General features: G+C 45.5%; 1 protein-coding gene across 1 annotated transcript; it reads left to right on the top strand.

Moving 5' to 3' along the window:
• LOC123396820 lies at window positions 1–27,318 on the top strand. The gene is made up of 6 exons (XM_045091630.1): window positions 1–177; window positions 26,264–26,345; window positions 26,492–26,546; window positions 26,869–27,004; window positions 27,079–27,158; window positions 27,297–27,318. The coding sequence occupies exons 1-6, from the start codon at window positions 1–3 to the stop codon at window positions 27,316–27,318; spliced, it is 552 nt and encodes a 183-aa protein (XP_044947565.1).

The following is a 27,318-nucleotide window of genomic DNA, read 5'->3' on the forward strand; positions in this document are numbered from 1 at the left end:
ATGAAGCGGCAAATGCAAGGGATTTCGAGTGGCATGTACATATACACGCACCACTGCGAGAGTGGAGTTAATATTCATGATGTCTTTGTGGAGAGGAGCCCATTCCGGGTGATGTTTTCATATATCGGTGTGATATGTTTTCTTGCGAATGTTTGCCATACCTTCTTGCCAAAGGTAGTTTTCTCGGAATCATTCACAAAACAAAGTATAGCAGATGGGAAGAAATATGTTAGGCTACTAAAACAAGCATAGTACTATAAATGTTTTATTGATGATGCTATCACCATGCCATGGTTTAGATTCAGGTTGTGTAGGTTGATACGTCTCCATCGTATCTACTTTTCCAAACTCTTTTGCCCTTGTTTTGGACTCTAATTTCCATGATTTGAATGGAACTAACTTGGACTGACGCTGTTTTCAGCAGAATTGCCTTGGTGTTAATTTTGTGCACAAATCAAAGTTCTCCAAACGTCCTGAAAATTTACGGGGAGCAGTTTTGGAAAATATCAAAAATATCTGCGCCAAGTTCCACCTCACGGGGTGGGCCAGTGGGCCACAAGCCCCTGCTCCGCCACCACCCCCTGGTGGCGGTGGGCAGGCTTATGGGGCCCACAGGCACCTGTCGCCCCCAACTCCAGCTCTATAAGTTGCCTTTCGTCCCAGAAAAAATAAAAAGAGAAGTTTTCGTCGCGTTTTTGATACGGAGGCGCCGCCACCACCTGTTCTTCATCTGGAGGGCAGATCTGGAGTCCTTCTTGGGTTTTGGAGAGGGGAAATCGTCGCCATCGTCATCATCAACCTTCTTCCCTCTCCAATTCCATGAAGCTCTTCGTCGTTCGTGAGTAATCTATTCGTAGGCTCGCTGGGCAGTGATGAGTAGATGAGATCTATCATGTAATCGAGTTAGTTTTGATGGGGATTGATCCCTAGTATCCACCATGTTCTGAGATTGATGTTGCTACTACTTTGCCATGCTTAATTCTTGTCACTAGGGCCCGAGTGCCATGATTTCAGATCTGAAATTATTATGTTGTCACCAATATATGTGTGTTTTAGATCCGATCTTGCAAGTTGTAGTTGCCTACTATGTGTTATGATCCGGCAACCCCGGAGTGACAATAACCGGAACGACTCTCGGTGATGACCGTAGTTTGAGGAGTTCATGTGTTCACCAAGTGCTAATGCGTTGGTTCGGTTCTTTATTAAAAGGAGAACCTTAATATCCCGTAGTTTCCTTTTGGACCCCGCTGCCACGGGAGGGATGGACAATACATGTTATGCAAGTTCTTTTCCCTAAGCACGTATGACGCCACACGGAATGCATGCCTACATCACATTGACGAACGGGAGCTAGTCATATATCTCTCCGTGTTATAGTTGCTGTTACTTGTCTTGCTCTGCTGCTGCTGCTACTACTGTTGCTACTGCTGTTACTTGTCTTGCTGTGCTACTGCTACTACTGTTGCTACTGCTGTTACTTGTCTTGCTCTGCTGCTGCTACTACTGTTGCTACTGCTGTTACTTGTCTTACTCTCCTGCTAGTGTTGCTATTACTGTCGCTTGCTACTGCTGTCACTACTGTTGTTCCTTGCCACTGCTATTGCTCGTTATACTGCTACTACCTGTTACACTGTTGGTTCACCTACCGTTGACGGGAATTGACAACTTCCGTCAACGTAGCAACGAAGGCGCCATTGATACAATCGTTAGGAATAGTCTGCCGTCAACAAATCGTTTCTGACACCGTTGTTATCATATTACTTTGCTGTTACTACTGTGCTTGCAGATACTAATCTTTCAAGTGTGGTTGAATCTGACAAATTCAGCTACTAATACTTGAGAGTATACTCTCACCTCCTGAGGCTTATCAACAAATTGGGTCGAATACTCTACCCTCGAAAACTGCTGCGAACCCACGTGCTGGTGGGCCATCAACAACATTCTTCCAGTTTCATTGCCGGGGAGTGCTAGCAGCATTCTTCTGGTGCCGTTGCAGGAGAAGGTTTGTTGTCATAAGCATTCGTCTAGTTAACGCCAGAGATTGCAGATCAGCATTTTTCTGGCGCCGTTGCCGGGGAGGTATTGCTATATTCTCTGAGTCACTTGGGATTTATATCTGCTGATCACTATGAAGAATCTGAAGGATCCGAAGACCAAAGTCTTGCCCTCAACTACGAGGGGAGGTAAGGAATTGCCATCTAGCTCTGCACTTGATTCACCTTCCGTTATGAGTAAGTTTGCGACATCACCTCCTGCTAGAAATCTTGATATGTCGCATGTGCTTGATCATGTTTATGATGCTACTGCTAGAGATGCTATGCTTGATACTATGCCTGATGATACTATGCTTGATACTATGCCTGATGCTGCTAGAGATGATATGCTTGATACTGCTACAGATGCTATGTTTGATACTGCTTTGCCTGATGATGCTAGAGATGCTATTTTGCCTGATGATGCTATGCTTGATACTGCTAGAGATACTCCTTTTCCTGATTCTCCACTAGGAGTGTTCCTTGATGCTCATATTGCTAGAGTTACTGCCAATGCTCGTGATGCTTTTGAAACTGCCGATACTATTGAGATAGAACCTGCTTTTGCTCCTGCTAGATCTAGCTCTCCTAGATATGAATTGCCTGATTGTGACAGCCCGATGCCGACGTTCCAGAAGATTCCCTTTCCTTTCCGTTTTCGTCGTGTGTCTGTTTTATTTTGTCGCATCATCATCGCATCATTCGCATCATCTGCATTGCATCGGCATCTCCGTGTCGCCAGTTTTCAAAAAAAGTTGCATCCGTTGTTAGTTTCCGGTTCTCGTCGTTGTCCGTTCTGAGCCCGACCGCACTCGCACGCGCCCGTGGTACCGTCGAAACCCTGTTTTTAAAGTGTGCGTAAAGTTTCTCTGATCAGGTTGAGATTTGACGTGCGATCTTGTTTTAATATGGCTAGGCCGCCTGTCGAGTTTCGTCGCGATCGGAGTCCGTCTGGTACCCGAACGGTCGACCGTAGCGGCACCGTATTCGGTCTACCGTCGGACGTGTTCCGGTGTTTTAAATTGTGTTGCCGCGTCGCCCGTTCTCCCTCTCGTCTCCGGATAACCACCCTACACGGCCGTGTACCCGTTCCCACGTGCGGAATCGTTCGAATCCGACCCCGCGGTTGGATCCGGAACGAAATTCCGGCTAACCTAGCCCCTCGTTTGCCTATATATAGCCCCCTGTGCATTTTTAGACAGCAAACCCTAATCCCCCTCGGGATCCGCGCCCCTCAAACCCTAGCCGCGCAGCCTCTCTCCTCCCTCCTGCCGTCGGGCCGCAAAGCCCATCTGGGGCCCGCCCGAGCCCGGTTCGTCCGCGCCGCCACTTGGAGCCGAGGCTCCCGCAAACAGCCCCGCGCTCAAGCTCGTTCTCGTCGAACCAGCCCCGCTCCTCCCGAGCAGTGGAACCGCCGCCCCTCGTCGCCCTCTTGGCCTCGCCGGAGCAGCCTCCCGCGTCGCGTGTGAGCAGCCGCGCCACCTCGCGTCGTTCCCCGCAGCTCCCCGCCGGCCGCGCGAGGTCGCCACCGTCCCTGCCGCCATGCCTCGTCGCCGTCCTCCCCAGGTACCCTCCGGCCATGGATCCGGTGGATCCATTCCTCCGCCGGCCGGATCCAGTCCGGGGAAGGGCCGCCTCGCCCCGTCTCGCGTGCTGCCGGCGAGCCTGCCGTCGCCGCCCCCTGTAGCGCTCGGGAGCGAGCAGAGCACGAGGGCGACGGCTCGTCCCAGCGCCCCCCAGGCCCAGCCTCCGTCGCCCCGGCCCAGGCCGGCCTCCTCCTGCTCGGCCCAACCGGCTCAGGCCTCCCGCAGACGGCCCAAACCCCCCAACCGGCCCAACCGAGGTGAGATCCTCCCCCCCCGCCTGTGCACCTTTTTTTACCTCATGCCCATAGTTCGGCCCATTTAGGTATTTTAGGAATCTTAGGAATTTAATAAATTCCAGAAAATAGGCATATCTTAGAACATCCGTAGTTTTTAATCCGGATGTCGGATCGAGGCAAGTTGTATATAGTTTTCATGTAGTTTCTCGCGTAGAATACGTTGGCGCAACTTGCACATTTATTTGACGTAGTTTAATGTGCCAAACGCCTAGTTAAGCGTGCTGTCCTAATAGGGGATTCTCCCGTATTTATTTTTGCGCGTGTCCGGTTTGTTCATATATCGTAGGTAAAATGCCCATGTTTTAGGATCCTATTTTCCATGTATTTTAGAGCGATCATTTGTATTTTTACGTGTAGGGATTTGCCGGTAATTTATTTTCCCGCGTATAGGTTATTTTCTCGCATTAATGTGTGGCTTTATTTTGTGTTGCAACCCCACATATTTTATATGTTTCCGGGGCAGTGAAATTAATTTTAGCTTTTGAGCAAGTTAGTTCGCGCGATATTTTGCCATGTTGCCCTCTTGTCATTTTCGTAGGATTTATTCCGTGCTTCGTTTGGTTAAGTTGTCAACTAGGGAGTTGTTCTTGGGTGTTTAGACTAGCCCCTGGTATTTTTAGTTGCAATAGAAATGCATGTTTAGGTGTGGTTTGATTGCCCTCAAGTTGCTAGAAATAGTGCTGATTTTGAGGAGCTGAAATATTTCTAAGTCTGGAATCTGTTATATTTTGTTGCTGTTTTATTTTTGCTTCTAGCTTGTGATCTGTAGCTCTTTTGAGGTTGGACCAATGGAGTTAGTTGTACCCCTTGTGTTTCTCTAGCATGCTATGAAGTTTCATGCCATTTGGAGTCCTGTAGCTATAGGTTTTGCTGCTGTCCATATTGCTTCAGATCGAAAACTGCACTTTCATGAGGTGTAATTTTCACTGAGTCTGAAATAGTGTGTGAGATGCCATTTTGTGTCTTCTTTTCCTAGTGCTCCATGATGCCATGATAGTTGTTGTTGGTTGTTTGTAGTAGTGCTTCTTTCCCTCTTTTGTGTAATGCCTTGCTTGAGTTCATCGGAGTAGTGTAGCTCGTAGTTGTGGGGTGTAGTAAACGCTATGTGGCTGATTTTGGCAGATTGTAGTGATTTCTTGTTTTGTTCGTAGTTTTTCGAACCGTAGCTCCGATTTGATCGTGTCCTGTATGAAACTTTCTTAGAATCTCGCGTAGTTTCATTTTCTCTTGCTGGTTGCATGTTTTGAAGTGCTCGTGACCGTCGTTGCACACATATTGCATTCATGCCATCATATCTTGCGGTGCTTGTAACTTTTGATCTGTAGCTCCGTTGGAGATGATCTCTATGTGTAGATTGCTTGTTATGACGCGTAGAATCACGTGAACCTATTTGTTTTGCTGTTTAACAACTAATTAAATGTGTTGGTACAGATCTGGTCAGAATTGTAAATTAACATGTGAGGTCGTCTCGGAGGTGCTATATATCATTTCCGACGTCATTTAAAATGCCTAGATAGTTAGTTTAGTTATGCTTCACCTCTTGCCATGTTTAACCACATTTAATATTGCCGTGTATATAATCGGGATAGAACTAAAGAAATAACCGTGGAGTTTCGTCAATATGCAACTTGTTGCATATTGAACTTCACTTAATGTGTAGTGTTTGATTGTGTGATTCGTCATGCCGTGACTTGCATGTTTTCAGCTGCTCATGCATCATTTGTGTTGTGCATCGTGTGGTGAATTCCGTGTGATGATTTGTGTTTCCGGTTTTCCCCGTCTCGATAGAGTTCCGCAAGCGTGTCGGATGTGAGGACCCGTTCGACTACGTCGGTTCGTTTGCTTCACGGAGGCATTCTTCTTCCAAGCGGGATCTCAGGCAAGATGACCATTTCCCCAGATACCATTACTATCATTGCCATGCTAGTTTTATCGCTTCTATCGATTATGTCTCGTTGCCTACCACCTGTTAAATATCAGCCTCTCAACAATGCCATGTTAACCTCAACCTGTTCAACCTAGCAAACCACCAATTGGCTATGTTACTGCTTGCTTAACCTTGTTGTTAGCGTTGCTAGTTGCAGGTGCAGATGCTTCCATGCGAAAGCATGGGTTCCTTATTATACCACCATATTAATGTTATTTAATATAATGGACCTATATACTTGGTAAAAGGTGGAAGGCACGGCCTTTCTAGCCTGGTGTTTTGTTCCACCTTTGCCCCCTTAGTTTCGGCTACCGGTGTTATGTTCGATAAATGAGCGCTCCTAACACGATCGGGGTTGTTATGGGGACCCCCTTGATAATTCGTTTTAGATTAAAGCTGATCTGGCAGGGCCCAACTTTGGTACCACATTTGCCTAATAACTAATGAACTGCATAGGGAGTAATTAACCCGAGGATATTTAATCAACCCCCGGGCCAGTGCTCCTCATGAGTGTTGGTCCAATTTGGCATACTACGGGGCCACCGCGGGGCAACGCGAGGTTTGGTTCTCCTAGTGTGACCCATCCGTCGTGTCCTGAGAACGAGATACGCGGCTCCTATCGGGATTGTCGATACGTCGGGCGGCCTTGCTGGATTAGTTTTACCTTTGACGGAATATCTTGTGCATCGGGATTCCGGTGATGCTTTGGGTAATCTCAGAGTTGAGGTTTTCCACTAGGGAATCCGACGAGATCGCGAGCTTCGTGATTGAGGATTTCTATGCGGCTTGTGGTAATTTGTGATGGACTATTTGGAGCACCCCTGCAGGGTTAAATCTTTCGGAAAGCTGTGCCCGCGGTTATGTGGCAACGTGGAAACTTTGTTTAACACTGGTTCTAGATAACTTGAAGTTAACTTAATTAAAACTTGTGAACTATGTGCGTAACCGTGACTATCTCTTTCGTGAGTTCCTTCTCTGATCGAGGACACGGTGGGGTTATGTCTGACGTAGGTAGGTGTTCAGGATCATTCATTTGATCATCAGTAGTTCATGTCCGTTATGCGTAGATCTCCCCCCTCTTATTTCTTGTACTCGTAAGTTAGCCACAAAATATATATGCTTAGTCGATGCTGCAACCTCACCACTTAACCATACCTCACCCAGTAAGCTTTGCTAGTCTTGATACCTTTGGAAATGAGATTGCTGAGTCCCCTGTGGCTCACAGATTACTACAACATCTGTTGCAGGTACAGGTAAAGGTTACTTGACACGAGCGTGTTGATTGTACATTTGGAGTTGCTTCTTCTTCTTCTTCTTCATCGATCTAGAATGGGTTCCAGGCCGGCAGCCTGGGATAGCAAGGATGGACGTCGTTCTTCTTTGGTCGTTTGTTTTCGTCCGTAGTCGGACCCTGCTCTTACTCTTGATGATTATGTAATGTACTGATGTGACACTGATGTAGCTTGTGGCGAGTGTAAGCCAACTCTGTATATATATCTCTTCTTTTCAGTACATGTACTTGTAACGATATCCATTCTTGCGACACGACGAGATGCGCTTCTATCCCTGACGAGGCCTTCGTGCCAAATTGATGATAGGGTCGCATCTTGGGCGTGACAAGTTGGTATCAGAGCAGTACCTGTTGGGGAACGTCGCATGGAAAAAAAAACTTTCCTACGCGCACGAAGACCTATCATGGTGATGTCCATCTACGAGAGGGGATGAGTGATGTACGTACCCTTGTAGATCGTACAGCAGAAGCGTTAGTGAACGCGGTTGATGTAGTGGAACGTCCTCACGTCCCTCGATCCGCCCCGCGAACAATCCCGCGATCAGTCCCACGATCTAGTACCGAACGGACGGCACCTCCGCGTTCAACACACGTACAGCTCGACGATGATCTCGGCCTTCTTGATCCAGCAAGAGAGACGGAGAGGTAGAATAGTTCTCCGGCAGCGTGACGGCGCTCCGGAGGTTGGTGATGACCTTGTCTCAGCAGGGCTCCGCCCGAGCTCCGCAGAAACGCGATCTAGAGGAAAAACCGTGGAGGTATGTGGTCGGGCTGCCGTGGAAAAGTCGTCTCAAATCAGCCCTAAAACCTCCGTATATATAGGTGGGAGGGAGGGGACCTTGCCAAGGAGCCCCAAGGGGGTCGGCCGAGCCAAGGGGGGAAGGCTCCCCCCCCCCAAACCGAGTTGGACTTGGTTTGGTGGGTGGGAGTCCTTCCTTCCCTTCCCACCTCCTCTTTTTTTTTCTTTTCTCTTTGATTTTCTTTCCTAGGCGCATAGGGCCCTTTTGGTCTGTCCCACCAGCCCACTAAGGGCTGGTGCGCCACCCTCAAGGCCTATGGGCTTTCCCGGGGTGGGTTGCCCCCCCCCCGGTGAACTCCCGGAACCCATTCGTCATTCCCGGTACATTCCCGGTAACTCCGAAAACCTTCCGGTAATCAAATGAGGTCATCCTATATATCAATCTTCGTTTCCGGACCATTCCGGAAACCCTCGTGACGTCCGTGATCTCATCCGGGACTCCGAACAACATTCGGTAACCAACCATATAACTCAAATACGCATAAAACAACATCGAACCTTAAGTTTGCAGACCCTGCGGGTTCGAGAACTATGTAGACATGACCCGAGAGACTCCTCGGTCAATATCCAATAGCGGGACCTGGATGCCCATATTGGATCCTACATATTCTACGAAGATCTTATCGTTTGAACCTCAGTGCCAAGGATTCATACAATCCCGTATGTCATTCCCTTTGTCCTTCGGTATGTTACTTGCCCGAGATTCGATCGTTAGTATCCGCATACCTATTTTAATCTCGTTTACCGGCAAGTATCTTTACTCGTTCCGTAATACAAGATCCCGTAACTTACACTAAGCTACATTGCTTGCAAGGCTTGTGTGTGATGTTGTATTACCGAGTGGGCCCCGAGATACCTCTCTGTCACACGGAGTGACAAATCCCAGTCTTGATCCATACTAACTCAACTAACACCTTCGGAGATACCTGTAGACCATCTTTATAGTCACCCAGTTACGTTGCGACGTTTGATACACACAAAGCATTCCTCCGGTGTCAGTGAGTTATATGATCTCATGGTCATAGGAATAAATACTTGACACGCAGAAAACAGTAGCAACAAAATGACACGATCAACATGCTACGTCTATTAGTTTGGGTCTAGTCCATCACGTGATTCTCCTAATGACGTGATCCAGTTATCAAGCAACAACACCTTGTTCATAATCAGAAGACACTGGCTATCTTTGATCAACTGGCTAGCCAACTAGAGGCTTGCTAGGGACGGTGTTTTGTCTATGTATCCACACATGTAAATGAGTCTTCATTCAATACAATTATAGCATGGATAATAAACGATTATCTCGATACAGGAATTATTATAATAACTATATTTATTATTGCCTCTAGGGCATAATTCCAACAGTCTTCCACTTGCACTAGAGTTAATAATCTAGCCCTCACATCATCATGTGAATTACATTGTAATAAATCTAACACCCATACAGCTCTGGTGTTGATCATGCTTTGGCCGTGGAAGAGGTTTAGTCAGCGGGTCTGCTACATTCAGATCCATGTGCACTTTGCATATATTTACGTCCTCTCCCTCGACGTAGTCGCGGATGAGGTTGAAGCGTCGTTTGATGTGTCTGGTCTTCTTGTGAAACCGTGGTTCCTTTGCTAAGGCAATGGCACCCGTGTTGTCACAGAACAAGGTTATTGGATTCAGTGCGCTTGGCACCACTCCAAGATCCGTCATGAACTGCTTCATCCAGACACCCTCCTTAGCCGCCTCCCAGGCAGCCATGTACTCCGCTTCACATGTAGAATCTGCTACGACGCTTTGCTTGGAACTGCACCAGCTTACCGCACCCCCATTAAGAATAAATACGTATCCGGTTTGCGTCTTAGAGTCGTCCGGATCTGTGTCAAAGCTTGCATCAACGTAACCTTTTACGGCGAGCTCTTCGTCACCTCCATACACGAGAAACATCTCCTTAGTCCTTTTCAGGTACTTTAGGATATTCTTGACCGCTGTCCAGTGATCCACTCCTGGATTACTCTGGAATCTACCTGCCATACTTATGGCCAGGCTAACATCCGGTCTAGTGCACAGCATTGCATACATGATAGAACCTATGGCTGAAGCATAGGGGACGGAGCGCATATGCTCTCTATCTTCATCAGTTGCTGGGCACTGAGTCTTACTCAATCTCGTACCTTGTAAAACTCGCAAGAACCCTTTCTTGGACTGTTCCATTTTGAACCTCTTCAAAACTTTATCAAGGTATGTGCTTTGTGAAAGTCCTATCAGGCATTTTGATCTATCCCTATAGATCTTAATGCCTAGAATGTAAGAAGCTTCTCCTAGGTCCTTCATAGAGAAACTTTTATTCAAGTAATCCTTTATGCTCTCCAAAAACTCTACGTTGTTTCCAATCAGCAATATGTCATCCACATATAATATTAGAAACGCCACAGAGCTCCCACTCACTTTCTTGTAAATACAAGATTTTCCAACCACTTGTATAAACCCAAATGCTTTGATCACCTCATCAAAGCGTTTGTTCCAACTCCGAGATGCTTGCACCAGTCCATAAATGGATCGCTGGAGCTTGCACACCTTGTTAGCATTCTTAGGATCGACAAAACCTTCGGGTTGCTTCATATACAATTCTTCCTTAAGGAAACCGTTAAGGAACGCCGTTTTGACATCCATCTGCCAGATTTCATAATCGAAAAATGCAGCTATTGCTAACATGATTCTGACGGACTTAAGCATCGCTACGGGTGAGAATGTCTCATCGTAGTCAACTCCTTGAACTTGCGAAAAACCCTTTGCCACAAGTCGAGCTTTATAAACGGTCACATTGTCGTCAGCGTCTATCTTCCTCTTAAAGATCCATTTGTTCTGAATAGCCTTGCGGCCCTCAGGTAGTACCTCCAAAGTCCACACTTTGTTCTCATACATGGATCCTATCTCGGACTTCATGGCTTCTAGCCATTTGTTGGAATCCGGGCCCACCATTGCTTCTTCATAATTTGCAGGTTCATTATTGTCCAACAACATGATTGACAAGACGGGATTACCGTACCACTCTGGAGCAGCACGTGGTCTCGTCGACCTGCGTGGTTCGATAGAAACTTGAACCGGAGTTTCATGATCATCATCATTAACTTCCTCCTCAACCGGCGTCGCAACGACAGAGGTTTCCCCTTGTCCCGCGCCACCATCCAAAGGGATGAGAGGTTCGACAACCTCGTCAAGTTCTATCTTCCTCCCACTCAATTCTCTCGAGAGAAACTCCTTCTCGAGAAAAGCTCTGTTTTTAGCAACAAACACTATGCCCTCGGTTTTGAGATAGAAGGTTTACCCAACTGTCTCTTTTGGGTAACCTATGACGACGCATTTTTCCGCTTTGGGTTCCAGCTTTTCAGGCTGAAGCTTTTTGACATAAGCATCACATCCCCAAACTTTAAGAAACGACAACTTTGGCCTTTTGCCATACCACAGTTCGTATGGTGTCGTCTCAACGGATTTTGATGGTGCCCTTTTTAAAGTGAATGCAGCTGTTTCTAATGCATAACCCCAAAACGATAACGGCAAATCGGTAAGAGACATCATAGATCGCACCATCTCTAATAAAGTACGATTACGACGTTCGGACACACCATGACGCTGTGGTGTTCTAGGCGGTGTTAACTGTGAAACAATTCCACATTGTCTTAAGTGAGCACCAAACTCGAAACTCAGATATTCACCCCCATGATCAGACCGTAGGAATTTGATCTTCTTGTTACGATGATTTTCAACTTCACTCTGAAATTGCTTGAACTTTTCAAATGTTTCAGACTTGTGCTTCATCAAGTAGACGTAACCATATCTACTCAAATCGTCAGTGAAGGTGAGAAAATAACGATATCCTCCGTGTGCCTCCACGCTCATCGGACCACACACATCGGTATGTATGATTTCCAACAAGTCACTTGCACGCTCCATTGTTCCGGAGAACGGAGTCTTAGTCATCTTGCCCATGAGGCATGGTTCGCACGTGTCAAGTGAATCAAAGTCAAGTGACTCCAAAAGTCCATCAGCATGGAGTTTCTTCATGCGCTTTACACCAATATGACCTAAGCGGCAGTGCCACAAAATTATGGCGCTATCATTGTTAACTCTAACTCTTTTGGTCTCAATGTTATGTATGTGTGTATTGCTATCAAGATTCAATATGAACAATCCTCTCACATTGGGTGCATGACCATAAAAGATGTTACTCATAGAAATAGAACAACCATTATTCTCTGACTTAAAAGAGTAACGGTCTCGCAATAAACAAGATCCGGATATAATGTTCATGCTCAACGCAGGCACTAAATAACAATGTTTTAAGTTCATCACTAATCCTGATGGTAACTGAAGTGAAACTGTGCCGACGGCGATTGCATCAACCTTGGAACCATTTCCTACGCGCATCGTCACTTCATCTTTCGCCAGCCTTCACCTATTCTGCAGTTCCTGTTTCGAGTTGCAAATATGAGCAACAGAACCGGTATTGAATACCCAGGCACTACTACGAGAGCCGATTAAGTACACATGAATAACTTGTATATCAAATATACCTGATTTTTCTTTGGCCGCCTTCTTATCTGCCAGATACTTGGGGCAATTGCGCTTCCAGTGACCCATACCCTTGCAATAGTAACACTCCGTTTCAGGCTTAGGTCCAGCTTTGGGTTTCTTCATCGGATTGGCAACAGGCTTGCCGCTCTTCTTTGAATTACCCTTCTTGCCTTTGTCGTTTCTCTTGAAACTAGTGGTCTTATTCACCATCAACACTTGATGCTCTTTACGGAGTTCAGACTCTGCGACTTTCAGCATCGCAAACAACTCGCCGGGAGACTTGTTCATCCCTTGCATGTTGTCGTTCAACACAAAGCCTTTATAGCTTGGCGGTAGTGATTGAAGGATTCTGTCAGTGATAGCCTCTTGATGGAGTTCAATCCCCAGCTCAGCTAGACGGTTTGAGTACCCAGACATTTTGAGCACATGTTCACTGACAAACGAGTTTTCCTCCATCTTGCAAGCATAGAATTTATCGGAGGTCTCATACCTCTCGATCCGGGCGTTCTTCTGAAAGATAAACTTCAACTCCTGGAACATCTCAAATGCTCCATGACGCTCAAAGCGACGTTGAAGTCCCGGTTCTAAGCCATACAAGACTGCACATTGAACTACTGAGTAGTCCTCCTTACGTGCTAACCAAGCATTCTTAACATCCTGATCAGCCGTAGCGGGTGGTTCATCTCCTAGCGCAGCATTAAGGACATAATCCTTCTTCCCAGCTTGTAAGATTAGCTTAAGATTACGAGCCCAGTCTACAAAGTTGCTTCCATCATCTTTCAACTTAGCTTTCTCTAGGAACGTATTAAAATTCAGCGTGACTGTCGCGTGAGCCATGATCTACAACACAAATATATTCAAAGTGGACTTAGACTATGTTCAAGATAATTAGAGTTTAACTTTAATCAAAATTATACGCTAAACTCCCACTCAAAAAGTACATCTCTCTTAGTCATTTGAGTGGTTCATGATCCACTTATACTAGCTCAAGTCCGATCATCACGTGAGTTGAGTATATTTTCAGTGGTAAGCATCCCTATGCTAATCATATCATCTATATGATTCATGATCGACCTTTCGGTCTCATGTGTTCCGAGGCCATGTCTGCACATGCTAGGCTCGTCAAGCTTAACCCGAGTGTTCCGGGTGCGCAACTGTTTTGCACCCGTTGTATGTGAACGTTGAGTCTATCACACCCGATCATCACGTGGTGTCTCGAAACGACAAACTGTAGCAACGGTGCACAGACAGGGAGAACACAATTTTGTCTTGAAATTTTAGTGAGAGATCACCTCATAATGCTACCGTCGTTCTAAGCAAAATAAGGTGCATAAAAGGATTGACATCACATGCAATTCATAAGTGACATGATATGGCCATCATCACGTGCTTCTTGATCTCCATCACCAAAGCACCGGCACGATCTTCTTGTCACCGGCGCCACGCCATGATCTCCATCAACGTGTTGCCATCGAGGTTGTCGTGCTACTCATGCTATTACTACTAAAGCTACATCCTAGCAAAATAGTAAACGCATCTGCAAGCACAAACATTAGTATAAAGACAACCCTATGGCTCCTGCCGGTTGCCGTACCATCGACGTGCAAGTCGATATTATCTATTACAACATGATCATCTCATACATCCAATATATCACATCACATCTTGTCCATATCACATCACAAGCATACCCTGCAAAAACAAGTTAGACGTCCTCTAATTTTGTTGTTGCATGTTTTACGTGGTGACCACGGGTATCTAGTAGGATCGCATCTTACTTACGCAAACACCACAACGGAGATATATGAGTTGCTATTTAACCTCATCCAAGGACCTCCTCGGTCAAATGCGATTCAACTAAAGTTGGAGAAACTGACACTTGCCAGTCATCTTTGAGCAACGGGGTTACTCATAGCGATGAAACCAGTCTCTCGTAAGCGTACGAGTAATGTCGGTCCAAGCCGCTTCAATCCAACAATACCGCGGAATCAAGAAAAGACTAAGGAGGGCAGCAAAATGCACATCACCGCCCACAAAAACTTTTGTGTTCTACTCGAGAAGACATCTACGCATGAACCTAGCTCATGATGCCACTGTTGGGGAACGTCGCATGGGAAACAAAAATTTCCTACACGCACGAAGACCTATCATGGTGATGTCCATCTACGAGAGGGGATGAGTGATCTACGTACCCTTGTAGATCATACAGCAGAAGCGTTAGTGAACGTGGTTGATGTAGTCGAACGTCCTCACGTCCCTCGATCCACCCCGCGAACAATCCCGCGATCAGTCCCACGATCAAGTACCGAACGGACGGCACCTCCGCGTTCAGCACACGTACAGCTCGACGATGATCTCGGCCTTCTTGATCCAGCAAGAGAGACAGAGAGGTAGAATAGTTCTCCGGCAGCGTGACGGCGCTCCAGAGGTTGGTGATGACCTTGTCTCAGCAGGGCTCCGCCCGAGCTCCGCAGAAACGCGATCTAGAGGAAAAACCATGGAGGTATGTGGTCGGGCTGCCGTGGAAAAGTCGTCTCAAATCAGCCCTAAAACCTCCGTATATATAGGTGGGAGGGAGGGGACCTTGCCTTGGGGCTCAAGGAGCCCCAAGGGGGTCGGCCGAGCCAAGGGGGGAAGGCTCCCCCCCCCCAAACCGAGTTGGACTTGGTTTGGTGGGTGGGAGTCCTTCCTTCCCTTCCCACCTCCTCTTTTTTTTCTTTTCTCTTTGATTTTCTTTGCTAGGCGCATAGGGCCCTTTTGGGCTGTCCCACCAGCCCACTAAGGGCTGGTGCGCCACCCTCAAGGCCTATGGGCTTCCCCGGGGTGGGTTGCCCCCCCCCCCCCCCGGTGAACTCCCGGAACCCATTCGTCATTCCCGGTACATTCCCGGTAACTCCGAAAACCTTCCGGTAATCAAATGAGGTCATCCTATATATCAATCTTCGTTTCCGGACCATTCCGGAATCCCTCGTGACGTCTGTGATCTCATTCGGGACTCCGAATAACATTCGGTAACCAACCATATAACTCTAATACGCATAAAACAACGTCGAACCTTAAGTGTGCAGAACCTGCGGGTTCGAGAACTATGTAGACATGACCCGAGAGACTCCTCGGTCAATATCCAATAGCGGGACCTGGATGCCCATATTGGATCCTACATATTCTACGAAGATCTTATCGTTTGAACCTCAGTGCCAAGGATTCATACAATCCCGTATGTCATTCCCTTTGTCCTTCGGTATGTTACTTGCCCGAGATTCGATCGTTAGTATCCACATACCTATTTCAATCTCGTTTACCAGCAAGTCTCTTTACTCATTCCGTAATACAAGATCCCGTAACTTACACTAAGCTACATTGCTTGCAAGGCTTGTGTGTGATGTTGTATTACCGAGTGGGCCCCGAGATACCTCTCCGTCACACGGAGTGACAAATCCTAGTCTTGATCCATACTAACTCAACTAACACCTTCGGAGATACCTGTAGACCATCTTTATAGTCACCCGGTTACGTTGCGGCGTTTGATACACACAAAGCATTCCTCCAGTGTCAGTGAGTTATATGACCTCATGGTGATAGGAATAAATACTTGACACGCAGAAAACAGTAGCAACAAAATGACATGATCAACATGCTACGTCTATTAGTTTGGGTCTAGTCCATCACGTGATTCTCCTAATGACGTGGTCCAGTTATCAAGCAACAACACCTTGTTCATAATCAGAAGACACTGACTATCTTTGATCAACTGGCTAGCCAACTAGAGGCTTTCTAAGGACGGTGTTTTGTCTATGTATCCACACATGTAAATGAGTCTTCATTCAATACAATTATAGCATGGATAATAAACGATTATCTTGATACAGGAATTATAATAATTACTATATTTATTATAATGCGGAGTGTTGAAGTTATCTCAGAGGTTCTTATTTCCAATCCATTCAATTATTTTGAGGTGCTATCCTCATCTATTTTTCTTTATACTGGTGCAATCGCTCTTTCTAATCTATTGTTTCAACGGTGGTTTCTTTGAGTGGACCCATAACCCACAGGTTTTTCCCAGGATCTTTCCTGGCTCGTTTAATCTTTTCCCGGAGATCCTTTAATTCTTTTCAACTATGACGTAAGTATGAATTTCTTCAGTCATATCCCTTCGTCAAGATCTATTTGAATTAATTCTCATATTGGCTCAACCTTTCATTCTTCTTTATTCCGAAGTGTCTCAACTATTCTTGGTGTTGTTCCTCGTCATCATTCTCAGCTTGCAAATTCGAAGGAGTGCTTCTCTCAGCCTTGTTCCATTCTTGTGAAGATTGTCATCTCAGCTTCGTGTATCCTCTCATTTGTTGTCAATCATGAGTAATCCCTTTCTTGCCATCCGGTGCATTTCTGAGTTGTTTTCATTCTCGTTCCTCCGAAGGCCATCATTTTAGAAGATCCTTCGTTCTCAGCTTTCAGCTTTCATCCTCAATTATTCTCCATTGTTGTCTCTTCGTTCGTCTCTCAATTATTCCGGTGCTTTATTCAAGTTTTCAGTTAGGTGGATCATGATCTCTTCATTCTCATGTGTTTCCATGCATTCTTGGTATCCCCATTTAATTGTGAATTCTACCGGTGCTTCCTTAATTTTACTTCAAGTGGTGCTTATCTCTCTGCCTCTTCAAGATTCATTGCTATAAGAATAAGTGGTATGCTAAATCCGTTGCTTGTCATCAATTAAACTTGATGAAGGATGAGCATAACATAATTCTTATTATTGTCCTTCCTTCCTCCAAGAGATTTCAATTCTTCTTCCGGAGGACTCATGATATCAATTTTTTCCTCAAGTTTTCTTCTCTTGCATTCCCAAGTGCATTTGTTCTTCCTTTATCCTTTGAGGTGGTATTATAGCCTTCTTGTTAGTGTAGGAGCCTCGAAGAGATTTCCTTTCAAGAATGAGAGAATTAAATCCATCAATTCTATGATCATGAGATATTTCAACCCATGATTTCTTCATTGAGCTATCTTGGTTTGGATTTGACCTAAAGCTTTTCCTATGGATTGTTGCTATCATGGTGCTTGTCATTAATCCTAGTTCTCAATGTATCCTTGGCGTAAGAAGTTTTGATATCCTTGCTTTCTTCTATCCTTGGTTCTTGTAGTGGTTGGTTGTCACTTCATTAGTTTGAAAATATTTCCATAAGCCCATTACTATCTTGATCTTTCGTTGTTGTTTTCCAACAACTCCGTCCAATTCTTCTTGCAAGAATGCTTGTCAGGTTCATTGGATTTAGTAGTTGTCATTCTCTCTTCATTCTCTTCTTCCGTATGAGCTAGTTCCTATTCTATTGTTCCGGAGGCATTGTGTTGTTGCTCTTTTGGGTCTATCATGTTGTTCTATCAAGATCTTGGTGCTCCCTTGTTCTATTAAGTTGTGTGTTATGAATATTGTGTAATACTCTCTTCTTATCGAATTTTTTGTCCCTTTTTCCTACCGAAGTGCTGCCGAAATTTTCCGTGAATTCTTGCTTCTTTCTCATATCACTCCTCAATGCTTCGCAACCTTCAAGGTTCTTTGTTTTCACTCGTTTGTCAAAGAAGCGACTAAGTTTTTACCTCTTGTTCTTTCTCATCCTCTTCCCCTTTCATTCTTGTAGTGTAGGAGAGTTGTGACAGCCCGATGCCGATGTTCCAGAAGATTCCCTTTCCTTTCCGTTTTCATCGTGTGTCTCTTTTATTTTGTCGCATCATCATCGCATCATTCACATCATCTGCATTGCATCGGCATCTCCGTGCCGCCAGTTTTCAAAAAAAGTTGCATCCGTTGTTAGTTTCCGGTTCTCGTCGTTGTCCGTTCTGAGCCCGACCGCACTCGCACGCGCCCGCGACATCGTCGAAACCCTGTTTTTAAAGTGTGCGTAAAACTTTCTCTGATCAGGTTGAGATTTGACGTGAGATCTTATTTTAATATGGCTAGGCCGCCTGTCGAGTTTCGTCGCGATCGGAGTCCGTCTGGTACCCGAATGGTCGACCGTAGCGGCACCGTATTCGGTCTACCGTCGGACGTATTCCGGTGTTTTAAATTGTGTTGCCGCGCCGCCCGTTCTCCCTCTCATCTCCGGATAACCACCCTACACGGCCGTGTACCCGTTCCCACGTGCGGAATCTTTTGAATCCGACCCCGCGGTTGGATCCGGAACGAAATTCCGGGTAACCTAGCCCCCCCTTTGCCTATATATAGCCCCCTGTGCATTTTCAGACAGCAAACCCTAATCCCCCTCGGGATCCGCGCCCCTCAAACCCTAGCCGCGCAGCCTCTCACCTCCCTCCTACCGCCGGGCCGCGAAGTCCATCTGGGGCCCACCCGAGCCCGGTTCGTCCGCGCCGCCACTTGGAGCCGAGGCTCCCACAACCAGCCCCGCGCTCGAGCTCGTTCTCGTCGAACCAGCCCCGCTCCTCCCGAGCAGTGGAACCGCCGCCCCTCGTCGCCCTCTTGGCCTCGCCGGAGCAGCCTCCCGCGTCGCCTGCGAGCAGCCGTGCCACCTCGCGCCGTTCCCCGCAGCTCCCCGCCGGCCGCGCGAGGTCGCCACCGTCCCTGCCACCATGCCTCATCGCCGTCCTCCCCAGGTACCCTCCGGCCATGGATCCGATGGATCCCTTCCTCCACCGGCCGGATCCAGTCCGGGGAAGGGCCGCCTCGCCCCGTCTCGCCTGCTGCCGGCGAGCCAGCCGCCGCCGCCCCCTGTAGCGCTCGGGAGCGAGCAGAGCACGATGGAGACGGCTCGTCCCAGCGCCCCCCAGGCCCAGCCTCCGTCGCCCCGGCCCAGGCCAGAGAGCCCCAGCGGCCCAGGCCGGCCTCCTCCTGCTCGGCCCAGCCAGCTCAGGCCTCCCGCAGACGGCCCAAACCCCCCAACCGGCCGAACCGAGGTGAGATCCTCCCCCCCCCCCCCGCCTGTGCACCTTTTTTTACCTCGTGCCCATAGTTCGGCCCATTTAGGTATTTTAGGAATTTTAGGAATTTAATAAATTCCAGAAAATAGGCATATCTTAGAACGTCCGTAGTTTTTAATCCGGATGTCGGATCGAGGCAAGTTGTATATGGTTTTCATGTAATTTCTCGCATAGAATACGTTGGCGCAACTTGCACATTTATTTGGCGTAGTTTAACGTGCCAAACGCCTAGTTAAGCATGCTGAAATAGTGTGTGAGATGCCATTTTGTGTCTTCTTTTCCTAGTGCTCCATGATGCCATGCTAGTTGTTGTTGGTTGTTTGTAGTAGTGCTTCTTGCCCTATTTTGTGTCATGCCTTGCTTGAGTTCATCAGAATAGTGTAGCTCGTAGTTGTCGGGCGTAGTAAATGCTATGTGGCTGATTTTGGCAGATTGTAGTGATTTCTTGTTTTGCTCGTAGTTTTTTGAACCGTAGCTCCGATTTGATCGTGTACTGTATGAAACTTGCTTAGAATCTCGCGTAGTTTCATTTTCTCTTGTTGGTTGCATGTTTTGAAGTGCTCGTGACCGTCGTTGCACACATATTGCATTCATGCCATCATATCTTGCGGTGCTTGTAACTTTTGATCCGTAGCTCCGTTGGAGATGATCTCTATGTGTAGATTGCCTGATATGACGCGTAGAATCACGTGAACCTATTTGTTTTGCTGTTTAACAACTAATTAAATGTGTTAGTACAGATCTGGTCAGAATTGTAAATTAACATGTGAGTTCGTCTCGGAGGTGCTATATATCATTTCCGACCTCATTTAAAATGCCTAGATAGGTAGTTTAATTACGCTTCACCTCTTGCCATGTTTAACCACATTTAATATTGCCGTGTATATAATCGGGATAGAACTAAAGAAATAAACGTGGAGTTTCGTCAATATGCAACTTGTTGCATATTGAACTTCACTTAATGTGTAGTGTTTGATTGTGTGTTTTGTCATGCCGTGACTTGCATGTTTTCAGCTGCTCATGCATCATTTGTGTTGTGCATCGTGTGGTGAATTCCATGTGATGATATGTGTTTCCGGTTTTCCCCGTCTCGATAGAGTTCCGCAAGCGTGTCGGATGTGAGGACACGTTCGACTACGTCGGTTCGTCTGCTTCACGGAGGCATTCTTCTTCCAAGCGGGATCTCAGGCAAGATGACCATTTCCCCAGATACCATTACTATCATTGCCATGCTAGTTTTATCGCTTCTATCGATTATGTCTCGTTGCCTACCACCTGTTAAATATCAGCCTCTCAACAATGCCATGTTAACCTCAACCTGTTCAACCTAGCAAACCACATACCTCTGTACTTGGTGGAGAACGCAGGTCTTACTGCGTTCGTTGAAGATACCTCTATTTTGAGCTTTCCTTTTCTTTTGCTTAGAAGAAAAATGATAGAATTAGTTTAGTTTTTCCTGTTTTCTGTTTTAGCGTCCCGGAGAAAAATACCTCGAAAATAAAAGTTCTCCGATGGTCCTGAAAATTTAGTATGATTTTTTGTGGAATTATTGAAAAAATGGGAAAAAATTGTTCCCAGCCTCTTCTTCCACCTCGAGAAAAAATTGTTTCGCAGCTCAAACCCGTGTTCTTGCTCATTTGGCTGTGATTTTCGATCTCCTTGCTCAAAGCACCATTCTCCGAACTATTTTGGGGAAATTACTCCTTGGTAAGTGACTCCTCCATTGGTCCAATTAGTTTTTGCTGTAGTGCTTTATCCTTCGCAAGTTCTTGCTACCTTGGTGACCCTGTTCTTGAGCCAGAAATGTTGATTTTAGCTGGTCCCAAGTAGTTTTAGCGAGTGATACGGTCTCTAGGCACTAGTAGGAGTGGTTGCTACAAGTTGGGTTAATCCTTATTCACTTTTCTTTCGAAGTCTCTAAAAATTTCAAAAAATTTCAGAGCTAGAAAAGGGAAAAGATGAGGAGGTTCTTGAGAGGCTCTTCAAGCCGTAACCCTAAGGAGGATGAGAAGAACCACCCCAAGTACATAGTCCCTCGAGTCACAGAAGTTCGAGCATGCGAGTGGACAAGTGATGATTTTTTGCGCGCCGCCGGACTTTATGAAGACTTTTATTACTTGGTGGAGAACGCAGGTCTTACTGCGTTCGTTGAAGATAAGTGCCCAAAATATCTCCTCCTCACCAATATTTTCGTTCAAAGCTTCAACTTTTATCCGAGGAAGAATCCTCCCATGGTTGAGTTCATGATATACGATGTCCCCCAGTGCATGACGTCGCAGGACTTTTGCAATGTATGCAAATTACCTTATGTTGGGGATATCCGTGACCCTCGTCCACGGGACTTGGAGGATTTCATTGGTTCTATTATTGTTGGAGAGGAGAGAGGAGTGTCTCGCGCTAGAATTGCTAGCATACATTTTCCTGTGCTTCGGTACTTCTCACTATTTGTGGGAAAATGTTTGATTGGCCGTGGAGAGGCTGGATCACTTAGTTCTCCAGACCTTGCGGTTTTGCGCGAAGGCCTTTATAACGATAAGACTTATAGCTTGGGCGCTATAGTAGCTCAACGGTTGAACCTGAACCGTTCTAAAGGTGTTGTCTATGGAGGTATCTATGCTACCCGTCTTGCCAGACACTTTGAGATACCAATTAGACTGGGAGAGGAAGGAGAGATGCTTCTTCATGAGAGATATCTGGATTATGACAGCATGGTTCGCCATGATTTTCTGGATAGAGATGCTAGTAGACGGATGATTTATAACCAGGTGTTTAGTCAGGGTACTCGAGAGACTATTACTTTGCCTGCTCCTTTTTTGTTCGATCTTCATGCAAGCAGGTACACTATTATGCCCGCGGACATCTACGCATATTGGGGCTTGGCCCAACCACAGGCGCCCGTGCCCGAGCCGCCAGTCGAGTACCAGACGCCAGTTTATCAGTGGGAGCCAGAGGAGCTCACACAGCAGTGGCATCCACAGTCTGCTCCGGAGTATCCTGGAGCTGGTTGTTTCCCACGTTGGGAGTAGACCAAGCTAGGCCAAAATCCTAAGCTTGGGGGAGTACGTGTTCTCACCGACTTAACATTCATGCTTATGCTTTCACTTTGTTAGCCGGTGTTTACACTTTGCCACTATATTAACCATGCTAGTTTCTTTTCGTTTTCTTGTTTCCTTGTTTTGTGTCCTGTTGAGAAAACCCAAAAAGATTTTTCTTTCTTCTTTTGCTTGTTGGGAGCTTTCCCATGTAAATAGTTTTCTTTTTCTTTGTGTCAAGGTAGAAGATATTGGTTACAATGTTTATTGGTTCTTGCATGCTTACCTGTTTAGCTTTCAAAGAGCCATATTATTTTGTCTTCTCCTTTGTGTTTGCCTGCAGATTCAGCTTAGTCCAATGCACTTATTATTGTTCACATTGTTCGATCGTGCAAATGAAAGGCAACAATGATGATATATGATGAAGTCACTGAGACTGAAAAGCTGGTATGAACTCTATCTATTTTGTTTTTGTAAATATGACTAGCTTGTCGACCCAGATTTAGCTTTGTTGTGAGAGAACCATGTTTGCAATGACAACTTAGAGATCATAGTTTCTGATGCCATGCTTATTTAGCTGAGAGCTTATAATGGTTTGTCTTGAATGCCAACATAGATTTTGAGATGACTATGATGTAGTATGATAGGATGGTATTCTCCTTTGAATGTTTCAAGTGGCTTGACTTGGTGCATGTTCATGCATGTAGTTGAAACGAAATCAACATAGCCTCTATGATGTTCGTGTTCATGGTGATTTATATCATGTTCATGCTTGCATTCAATCTTAGTCAAACTGATTGCATCTTGATGACTGTTGTCGCTCTCTAGTTGGTCGCTTCGCAGTCTTTTGCTAGCCTTCACTTGTACTAAGCGAAATACTGCTTGTGCATCCACTTCCATAAACCCAAAATTTTTTCCATGAGAGTCCACCATACCTACCTATTTGCGGTATCTACCTGCCGTTCCAAGTAAATTTGCATGTGCCATTCTCTAAACCTTCAAGAAATAATCTGTTTTGCATGCCCGAACCGCTCATGTGGTGACAGAGGGCTATTGGTATCTTCCATGCTAGGAGTGTTATCCTCGGCATGTGTTTATTCACAGTCATTCACGAGAAAGGGGCCGGTATTTGGGATGCCCAGTTCCACGCTTAAATGGAAAACATAACTGTAAAACAAGACTCCCCCCCCCGGATTGATGTTAGTATGGACGGTACTTGAGGATTCGGCTAGCCGTGGAGTGTGATTGATTGGTGGTGGGGGAGTTAAAACTTTACTTTTCTGTTTGGGAACCGCCTATAGCATGAGTAGCATGGAAGATATTGAGAACTCTTGGTCATTGCGTTGACAATGAAAGCATGCCACCCAAAATTATTATCTCTGTTTTCAAAGCTTGAGCTCTGGCACCTCTGCAAATCAATGCTTCCCTCTGCGAAGGGCCTGTCTATTTATTTTCCTGTTGAGTCATGCTCCTCTTATATAAGCACCAATTAGAGAGCACTTCTGTCATTTTTATGCTTTGCTTTTGATTGATATTGAGTATGACTATGGCTGGATCTTCGTTGTTATGAATTACAATGTCTGATCAGCCCTTGATCTTTGAAAGTGCTCTGCATTTATGTTTTGCGGTCTCAGAAAGAGCTAGCGAGATACCATCTATTCATATTGCTTCATGCTTATTTTGATTGAAGTGTTGGTATTTGAAACTCATTATTATTTGCTCGTTAGCTGATTATGCCATTGATATTAGTTTACCGTGAGACCTTTGTGTCATTTGCTTATGTGGTTAACTTGTGATCTTGCTGAAATTCTGGTTATGATTTAGACATAGTTGCAACAACAAGATCAAATAGAGTTTGTCAAAGTTTTTTCTTTCTCTCTCAGTTTGTCAACTGAGTTTCTTGAGGACAAGCAAGGTTTTAAGCTTGGGGGAGTTGATACGTTTCCATCGTATCTACTTTTCCAAACTCTTTTGCCCTTGTTTTGGACTCTAATTTGCATGATTTGGATGGAACTAACCTGGACTGACGCTGTTTTCAGCAGAATTGCCTTGGTGTTGTTTTTGTGCAGAAATCAAAGTTCTCCAAACGTCCTGAAAATTTACGAGGAGCAGTTTTGGAAAATATCAAAAATATCTGCGCCAAGTTCCACCTTAGGGGGTGGGCCAGTGGGCCACAAGCCCCTGCTCCGCCACCACCCCCCTGGTGGAAGTGGGTAGGCTTGTGGGGCCCACAGACACCTGCCGCCCCCAACTCCAGCTCTACAAGTTACCTTTCGTCCCAGAAAAAATAAAAAGAGAAGTTTTCGTCGCGTTTTCGATACGGAGGCGCCGCCACCACCAGTTCTTCATCTGGACGGTAGATCTGGAGTCCGTCTTGGGCTCCGGAGAGGGGAAATCGTCGCCATCGTCATCATCAACCTTCTTCCCTCTCCAATTCCATGAAGCTCTTCGTCGTTCGTGAGTAATCTATTCATAGGCTCGCTGGGCGGTGATGAGTAGGATGAGATCTATCATGTAATCGAGTTAGTTTTGATGGGGATTGATCCCTAGTATCCACTATGTTCTGAGATTGATGTTGCTACTACTTTGCCATGCTTAATGCTTGTCACTAGGGCCCGAGTGCCATGATTTCAGATCTGAAATTATTATGTTGTCACCAATATATGTGTGTTTTACATCTGATCTTGCAAGTTGTAGTTACCTACTATGTGTTATGATCCGGCAACCCCGGAGTGACAATAACCGGAACCACTCCCGGTGATGATCATAGTTTGAGGAGTTCATGTGTTCACCAAGTGCTAATGCGTTGGTCCGGTTACTTATTAAAAGGAGAACCTTAATATCCCGTAGTTTCCTTTTGGACCCCGCTGCCACGGGAGGGATGGACAATAGATGTCATGCAAGTTCTTTTCCCTAAGCATGTATGACGACACACGGAATGCATGCCTACATCACATTGACGAATGGGAGCTAGCCATATATCTCTCCGTGTTATAGCCATTGCATGATGAATATCATCCAAACAAATCACCGACCCATTGCCTACGAGTTTGTCCTACTACTGTTGTTACTTGTCTTGCTCTACTGCTGCTGCTACTACTGTTGCTACCGTTGTTACTTGTGTTGCTTTGCTGCTGCTACTACTATTTCTACTGCTATTACTTGTCTTGCTCTGCTGCTGCTACTACTGTTGCTACTGCTGTTACTTGTCTAGCTCTGCTGCTACTGTTGCTATTACTGTTGCTTGCTACTGCTGTCACTACTGATGTTCCTTGCCACTGCTATTGCTCGTTACACTGCTAGTACCAGTTACACTGTTGGTTCATCTACCGTTGATGGGAATTAACAACTTCCGTCAACGCGGCAACGAGGCGCCATTGATACAATCGTTAGGAATAGTCCGTCGTCAATAGATCGTTTCTGACACCGTTGTTATCATATTACTTTGTTGTTACTACTGTGCTTGCAGATACTAATCTTTCAGGTGTGGTTGAATCTGACAAATTCAGCTGCTAATACTTGAGAGTATACTCTCACCTCCTGAGGCTTATCAACAAATTGGGTCGAATAATCTACCCTCGAAAACTATTGCGAACCCACGAGCTCGTGGGCCATCAACAACATTCTTCCAGTTTCATTACCGGGGAGTGCTAGCAGCATTCTTCTGGTGCCGTTGCAGGAGAAGGTTTGTTGTCATAAGCATTCGTCTAGTTAACGGCAGAGATTGCAGATCATAGGTTAATGTAATTTTCATGCATTTGATTGTCCCACTATAATGACTTAAACATGCTTAAATGTTTCACGAGAGTTTATGCATTGGTTCCTTTTGGAGTGTTCCGTTTTCTACTATCGTCGCTAAATGTTTGCAATACAAGTCCGTGAAGAAAGGTTGGACGCTGATGATGTCTCCCTATTATCCAATTTTGTGCTTTGTAGTGAACTTTCTCATTAAATGTCTGCATAACAATTCTGTGAAGAAAGGTTGGGATATTCTTGTTTATCACCATTTGCATTGAAAATGCTTATATTCACAGAATCATTGGTGATCGTGACAGCCTTTGGTATTCACATAGAACAATATTTTTGGAGCTGAAAGAACCAGTATGGAGTCTACATGAGTGCATCCAGATTCCACTCTTCTTGTCAGCATTTGTTACTCAGTTTTATGGCATTATAGCATTTGAACAGTTGCAAACAGATATATAGAATTAAAGGCTTTGGATGCCTACAAAATAAGTACAATGCTTAATTAGCGGCAAGATTTTGCAACGGACAAAGTTGTTTTTGTGCCAACTGGAAATGATCACTATCTGATTTTCCCTTTTCATTATTCTATTAAATATAATACATGTACAGAAAACAGAGCTTCTTTGTCCTTTTATCTCTTTTACACCTACGTTATCTTGCACATCGGACGAGTACATTGCAGGTTTGTGAACATCAACAAGATCATAAAGTCGGTGTTGAATGAGTGTGTGACCCCTGTTACATGCTACTGGAGCTTGGCATTGCTTCTACACGATGAAGACGAGACCAAGCTCGTTTTCAGGTAGCTCTCCCTTGCTTTCATTAATTTTAAAGTGCACCGTCAGGAACCTGTGGTCGGAAAGAGCTTAATTTGCAGAAACTCCACCCGCCTGTCAAACTGTTGCTCCCCATATGTAAAGCTCTATGCGCTACGGCAACAATAGTCCTTCCGTGGTTCTTCAACAAGATGATTCACATATGCATGTTAATCAACATGGTGTTGTGGGCTCGTGATAGTTTCCTGAAGACTTCTCTGCCGAACGACAACATGATGTCCATTTGTCTCACCACTAACTGAAGATAAATTGTCAGGTGGAGGATGTTCAGCCTCTGA

Source organism: Hordeum vulgare, chromosome 5H (assembly GCF_904849725.1).
Source record: "Hordeum vulgare subsp. vulgare chromosome 5H, MorexV3_pseudomolecules_assembly, whole genome shotgun sequence".
NCBI classification, from domain to species: Eukaryota; Viridiplantae; Streptophyta; class Magnoliopsida; order Poales; family Poaceae; genus Hordeum; species Hordeum vulgare.